The 7,069-nt window shown below is 64.0% G+C and overlaps 1 protein-coding gene across 1 annotated transcript; it reads left to right on the plus strand.

Moving 5' to 3' along the window:
• The first annotated feature begins 67 nt into the window (after positions 1–67).
• On the plus strand, positions 68–4,807 carry SFTPC (surfactant protein C). The gene is made up of 10 exons (XM_064637851.1): positions 68–354; positions 443–589; positions 693–833; positions 912–1,022; positions 1,177–1,277; positions 2,778–3,171; positions 3,457–3,801; positions 3,906–4,016; positions 4,097–4,207; positions 4,316–4,807. Exons 1-10 carry the CDS (start codon positions 310–312, stop codon positions 4,409–4,411), a joined length of 1,602 nt encoding a protein of 533 aa, XP_064493921.1. The 5' UTR covers positions 68–309; the 3' UTR covers positions 4,412–4,807.
• Positions 4,808–7,069: the final 2,262 nt, after the last annotated feature.

A 7,069-nucleotide genomic window follows, 5' to 3' on the forward strand; every position in this document is an offset into this window, starting at 1 on the left:
GCCCGTGCACAGACAGGGCTGCAGCACCCCCGGGGACGTGCCGAGGGTGCTGGGGCCGCTGCCAGAGCCCGGGCCGGGGTGTGGAGGGCGGGCACGCTCTGCTGCCCGCTGTTTGCCTTGGCACCCACCCTCCGCTGCTGGACAAGTGCCGGGAAAGGGCCCTCGGAGGTTTCGTGTCCCCTCCCTGGCTCTTCAAACAGCACAAGTGGCACCTTGGCAGCCGGGGCGGCCACAACTTCCCCCCACCCATCCGTGACCATATAAATCCCCCCGGCCGCGGCTGGCAAAGGGACAGCAGCACCCGGCGAGATGGACGACAGCTCCAAGGAGGCGCTGATGGAGGAGGCACCCCCGGTAAGGAGCACCCACCACCCGTCCCGAGGCGACCCACCGCCGTGCCCGGCCCCACGCCGGCAGCTCAGCCGGGCACTCCCCTCTCCAGAGGTACACGGAGTCCCCCCGCCTGCCCTGCGTCCCCCACCAGCTCAAGTGCGTCCTGATCGCCGTGGTGGTGGTGGTGGTCCTCGTGGTGGTCATCGCCGCCTTCCTCCTCCTGGGGCTGCACATCACCGAGGCACACGCGGAGACGGTGAGGGCAGGGAGGGGCCGCGGGCTCCGGGGGCGGGTTTGGGAACGGCCCCGGCCTTGCAGGGATGGGGTTGGGAGTTCCCTGACCCCGCTCCGCCCGGCAGGTGCTGCGAATGACCATCCACGGGCTGGATGGCGAAGGGACCCCCCAGCGCCTCTCCATGAGCAAGAAGGAAAGGACCGGGACGTTCTGGGTGCGGGACGGGCTCAACGCCTCGGCCACGGTGGTGTACGACTACAGCAAGGTGTGCGGGGGGCGCCTGGGGACGGGCACGGCGGGCACGGGGTGGTGCAGAGCTGAGCCGGGGTCTGTCTGCCAACAGCTGCTGGTGGGCTACAGGTCCTGGCGGCACCGCGCCTGCTACATCACCCGCGTGGCCAGGGACAACTTCCCGGGGCTGGACGCTGTCACCAACACCTTCCAGCGCCGGCAGGTGAGCGGGGACGGAGCTGGGGTGGGGATGGAGCCGCACTGGGCTCACCCACATCCCAGCCCCTGCGTCCTGGGAAGCTGGGGACACACGTGGGGCTGGGGGCTTGCTGTGGCTGCCAAGGGTGGCAGCCCCTGCTCCGTTCTGTGTCCTGCAGGCTGAGGAGGTTGGGGACAGCGCCGTGCCCCTGGCCGACCGCTCCATCCTGGGCACCACCATCAACATCCTCTGCAGCACCGTGCCCGTGTACTGGGCATAGCACCGGTTCCCAGTGGGATGGGACAGGGAGAAGGGGATGTCACCGATGTCACCGTCCCTGTGCTCCCCGTGTTGCCTCCTGGGATGCCCGGGCATTCCTCCTCCTCCCTGTGCCCATCCCGGGGGCAGCCACCCCGCTGTGGGGGTGCCCCATCCGTTGTCACTCGGCACCGCGGTGGCTTTCCCACGCGACACTCACAATAAAAAAAGTGGGATTTGCTTTGGGATTTGCTTCTGTCTGCAAAGTGAAGCCTCTGCCCCCTTCTCCATGTGCTGCTCTCGTCCTTCCCGGGGTGGTGGGGCTGTCCCAGGGATGTCTCCCTGTGGGGTGCAGGGTGGGAAGGTGAATCCTTTGGCTTGGGGTGCCACGAGCCTGGGAGGGTTCAGACATGGGGGGCAGTGGCACAACTACCCCTGCCAGAGACCAGGCTCCCAGTGTCCCCACCTGTGCACTCCCTGTTCCCATGGATGGCAGGAGCAGCCTCTGCACTTCCAGCCGTCCTGGAAATGTCCCTGCCCCTGTCCCCTCCTCACGCAAATGGGGACAGAGGGTCTGTGTCACATCCCTGGTAAGAGCCAAGCCCTGGGTTCTCCACAGACAACACGATCCAGCTCCCCTCCATCCCAGTCCAATCCCCATCCCCACCCCCCCAGCCCCTCTGCCCCACAGCAGGGAACAACCTCAGGGGGAACCTCGGAGTGCTGCACTGGAAAACTGAGGATTAGTGGAGCTGGGAGGGGGAAAAGAGACCCTGAGAGGTTGATTTGACCTTTCCAGGGGTGCAAACTCAGTGTTGTCCTCACAGTCACTGCCACAGGCAGCAAGGGGGAGGTCACAGCTCCCAGAGGGTGACATTTCACCGGGAACAGGAGGGAAATCACACATGCTGACCTGGAGCCAGCAGAGCTCTGCCCCACAAAATGCCCCGACCTTGTGTTGCCCTGGCAAGAATCCAGGTCAAGAGCCTGCTCAGGGCTGTGGAAGGCGAGAAGGGCTCCCGTGGTGTCCGAGAGCAAACAGCCAGGAGCCACTGGAGGGGCTCTCATGGTCCTTTGTCACCTTGGGAAAGGAGGCAGCTTGAAACGGGGGACACACACACACACACAAACCTCATGCCTGTCTGCAAGGGTTGGGGTCTCAGGGGGGGTTAGAGAGGTCCCAGCCTGAGCCCAGCTGCAGGAGAGCTTCGTGGATGGGCAGAGCCAAGGCACAGCAGTGTCCCCCTGCCAGCTGGGGTGACGTGCCAGAGCTGGGACCCCTCTCACCCCAAAAAAATCCACAATGCAGCCCCAAAAGCCACAGGCAGTGGTGCCCGAGCACTCTCAGGGCCAAGAATGAGGACCAGGGACATGTCCCAACCCTATGGTCACCCCGTTCCCATCCCACCCCTGTGGATTACAGGAAAGCTTTAATGCCCTGTTTGCTCTTTGCCCACCTCAAGCAGCTCCAGGTGGCCGAGCTGGCAAAGGGACACAGGCCAGGTCTCCCCTTGGCCGCAGCCACGGCCGGATGCTCCACCCTGGAGGGTTTGCTTTGGCCCTGACCCCTCGCTCCTGGGCAGCAGAGAGCTCCTCGTGCCCGGGGACAAGTGTCCTCGCCCGAGTGCCCTGGGAGCCTCTTGACCTGCGTGTTCCCAGGAGGATCCAGCTGGGAGTGGGCGTTGGGCAAACACCAGTGAAGAGGGTCACATGCCAGAGCCCGACTGCACCGCTGGGGACACCAAACCCTTCACAGGGGCCGCTCCTGTCCCCACCCCAGTGCCCCGGTATAAAGCACCCAGTCCCTGCAGGCAGGCCGGGCTGGGAGGTGGAGGAGGAGGAAGAAGAGGAGGAAGAGGAGGAGGAGGCTGCCATGGAGAGCAGCATGAAGCAGGTGGTGGTGGAGGAAGAAGAGGTGAGTCCCTGCAGAGTGGCACGTCCCCGTGTCCAGCTGGGCACAGGGCTTTGCCCTGTTCATCCCAGCGAGGCACCAGTGCAGGTGTGATGGGAAGAGTCCCTGGGGTGCTGCATTCCCAGCACTCAGGGGCTCTGACATGGGAGGAGTGGCACACTGAGAGACAGTGGGATGCCCAGGAGCAGCAGGATTCCAGCTTCTCCCTGCAACAATCCCACCCCCAACCCTCCTGCATCCCCCCCATCCTGCTCACCCCACCTCCCCCTACTTTTCCCAAACCCCCAGGACTCGGAGCAGGGGTGCTGCTGCCCAGGCTGCTGCTTGCCCTGCACCATGTGCTGTGCCAAGTGCTGTGCCAGGTGTGCCCAGTGCTGCTGCCTGCCCAAGTGCTGCAAGTGCCCCAAGCTTCCCGGCTGCTCCGGCTGCTGCGGCTGCTCCGGCTGCTTCGGCTGCCTCAGGAAGTCCCTGTGCTTCGTCCCTCGCCTGCTGTGCTACCTGCCCCGCAAGCTGCTGGGCTGCCACCACCTGCGGTGCCTCCTCATCGTGGTGGTGGTGGTGGTGCTGCTCGTGGTCATCATCGCCGGTGCCCTGCTCATGTGGCTGCACGTCGACCAGAGCCACGCCGACACCGTGAGTGGGCAACCCCCGCTGCCATCACCAGGGACCCCCCAGATGCCCACGGGGATGGGGGGGGAGTGCTGCAGGCTCTGAGATCCCCCTCGACCCCTCTCCAGGTGCTGCGGATGGGTTTGTGGGGAGGGTCGGCCCGGGAAGAGGACGCTGCCACCTTCTACCTGGACAGCGGGGACGGGAACGTGGCCACCGTCATCTATGACTACAGGAATGTGAGTGGGGGGCATCCGGAGGGGGCACGGGGTGGTGGGGGCGGTGGGATGGAGCCGACCCGGGTCTGACTTTCAAACAGCTGCTGGTGAGCTACAGATCCCGCCTGCACCGCGCCTGCTTCGTCACCCGCGTGGACAAGGACAACATCCCGGGGCTGGACACGGTGGCCGAGACCTTCCAGCGCCGGCAGGTGAGGGGTGACCCGGCTGGGCCAGGCTGGGGCGCGGGGGGCAGCCCCCCGGCGAGGATTTGGGGCGCGGCATCCGCCTCGTTTTCCCTTCTCTCTCCCACTCCGCAGGACGAGCAGAGGATCTCCCTGCCCCTGGCCGACCGCTCCCTCCTGGGCACCACGGCGAGCATCCTCTGCAGCGCCCTCCCCGTCTACTGGGCTTAGCCCCGCTGGGTGAGCGGGAAGGGTGGGCAGGGGGCGCTGGGGGACCCGCACCCACCCACCAGCGCCCTCACAGCGCCGGCTTTGCCTTGCAGCACCCCCCGACAGACACAGCACTGCCGCAGCCCCTCTGGAAGCATCAGCGATATCCCTCCCCCCCCGCCCTGCCCACCCCGATTTTGGGGCGCGGGGGTGGGCAGGGGGCCGGGGGGTTCAGCGTTGGAGGGGCGCGGGGGGGGTTGGGGGTCCCGCACAGGCGGTGCCGGGGGTGGGGGCGGAGGGTGGGTGTCTGCGCCGCGCCGGGGGGGACAGCTGGTTTGTCACTTCAGTCTTCTCAGCTTCGCCAAACCCGAGTGCAAAAAAACGAGCTTAAAAAAAAACATGACATTTAAAAGAAAACACAATTCTCCGTTCCAGTTCTTCGCTCCCGGCTCCCGCCAGCTCCCGCCTTCCTTTTTGCCTTGGAAACGCGTTTCGGGGCTCTGAGCTCCGAGTTTTGGGGGGATTTCTGTCGCAGCCACTGCCTGGGGGGGGCTCACGGAAGGGTCCCCCCCTCTCTGAGCGTGGCTGCCTGACCTGAGCTGCCCCGTCCTGCTGCCAGAGCCAGGCCGGCAGCCTGAGAAATGGGTCTGTCCTCTGCCAGGCTGGAATAAAGGAGAAGGGCAGGAATCAGGTCTGGGAGCTATTCCTGGAGACAGCCTGTGCCGAGGGCGGCCACGGCCACCAGACGCTGCCCGAGGACCAGGATCATTAGGGCTGGGATGATTAGGACAGGGATGTTGGTGCAGGGAGGAGTAGGCATTGTTAGGACCAGGATGCTGGTGTTCCTGGGATCAGGCATTATTGGGATCAGGCATTATTGGGATCAGGCTTTATTAGGACTGGGATACCGGTACTATTAGGATCAGGCATTATTAGGATTGAGATGCTGGTTTTACTGGGATGCTGGTGTTCTAGGATCAGGCATTAATAGGATCAGGCATTATTAGGACTGCGATACCAGTGCAATTAGGATCAGGTGTTATTAGGACTGGGATGCTGGTGCTGGAATCAGGCATCATTAGGACCAGAATGATATTAGTGTTATTAGGATCAGGAGCTGTTAGGATCAGGATTTACTAGGACCAGGATGCTGGTACTGTTAGGCTCAGGCTTCACTAGGATGGGAGTCTGGCACTATTAGGATCAGGTGTTACTAGGACCAGGATGCTGATGTGGGGCACCCATCCGGGGCCTCCTGCAGCTCTGGGGTGCCCACCCCCAACCCCTCGCTGACCCCCGAGCCCCCTCAGCCTCCCCCCTGAGCCGGAGGAGCTGAAGGAGTCAGGAACTTGGCAGGACCCCCAGGTCATTGTGCAGTAATTCCAGTGTCCTCGTTTCAGGAGCCTCCACAGGGAGGTTTGTGGAACAGTGGGACCTTGGGGGTCCTGAGGGGGGGGCAGGAATCAGAGCCAAGCCCTCAGGAGGTGCTGGGAATGGGGGAATCCCATCCTTGGGAAGAGGAGGTGCCAGCCCCCCCAGGTTGTGTCACCGAGGGGTGTGGACACAGGGAACAACCCCAGAGAGGGTCACTCACTGCACAGGGATCCCAGAGGGGGGTCATTGGTCCTGGTTCCATGGGGGGCATCCTGGTTCCATGGGGGGGGCATCCTGGTTCCATAGGGAGCATCCTGGGGTGTTGGCTGCTCTTTGCTGTGGAGGTTTTGGGGGCTGGAGCCGCCTGCTCCTGGAGACCCAGGGACGTCCCCCACCCTCACGGAGGGCGATGGCCGTGCCAGTGCCACACCTCGGCATCACCCACCCGCCGTGCCAGGGTGTCAAGGAAGCTCTGCAGGGCGGGCAGGTTGAGGTAGGAGCTCTGGAATCCGTGTGCCCGTGCCAGGCGGTGCAGCACATCCACCCAGGGCTCCTGCTCCGGGGATAAGGACGTCCCCATCCCACTGCCAGCTCTGCTGGGCGACGCTCAGGCCCAGCGGGATGCAGGTGAGCTGGTCCAGCATTCCCAGATCCCACAGGGCCCGTTCCAGGTAGGCTCCAGGCTGGAATGCTGGCAGTCAGTGACATCCAGGGCCAACAGCAAGGGAGCTGGATCCTGGGAGCCGGTGCTTGGCGTGGGAAACCCGGGCTGGGAAAAGCCTCCCCCCCGAGCTGCGGCTCCCCGGAGTGCTCCGTGAGAAAGGGGTGATCTCAGGGTGGGAAGCGGCGGCTGCATCCTGACATCATGGATTTACATCATCCAGGGACCCGGCCCGCAGGGGATGGAAACAGAAAGTATTCCGAAGCCTGGATTGATTGCTTGTTTTCTTGGGAGACCAGCTCCCCAAATTCCCATCCCTGGGATGCTCCGTGTGGGCCAAGGGCAGTGTGGGGGCACGGAGCCAGCCCGGCTTTCCGAGGTTTATTTGTCTGCTCCAAGAGGGAAGTTTTGCTGGATGTGGGTTTTGCAATAAGGGGAAAGGAGAAAACACATCCTGGGATGATCTGCTGACGGGGGAGGAAAATAACGGCCGGAGATAAGGGGGGAAGGAGACTCCCGTCATTCCTGGTGGGAATGAGCCAGGCCTGCCAGGCCCTGGATACGGGGGAGTCCCCGAAAGCAAAGGGAAAGAGGATTTGGGGGGGTTTAGTGGGCAGGGGAGGGAGCGGAGCCCGGATGCCGAT

This window comes from Pseudopipra pipra, chromosome 28 (genome assembly GCF_036250125.1).
Source record: "Pseudopipra pipra isolate bDixPip1 chromosome 28, bDixPip1.hap1, whole genome shotgun sequence".
In the NCBI taxonomy this organism is placed as follows: domain Eukaryota; kingdom Metazoa; phylum Chordata; class Aves; order Passeriformes; family Pipridae; genus Pseudopipra; species Pseudopipra pipra.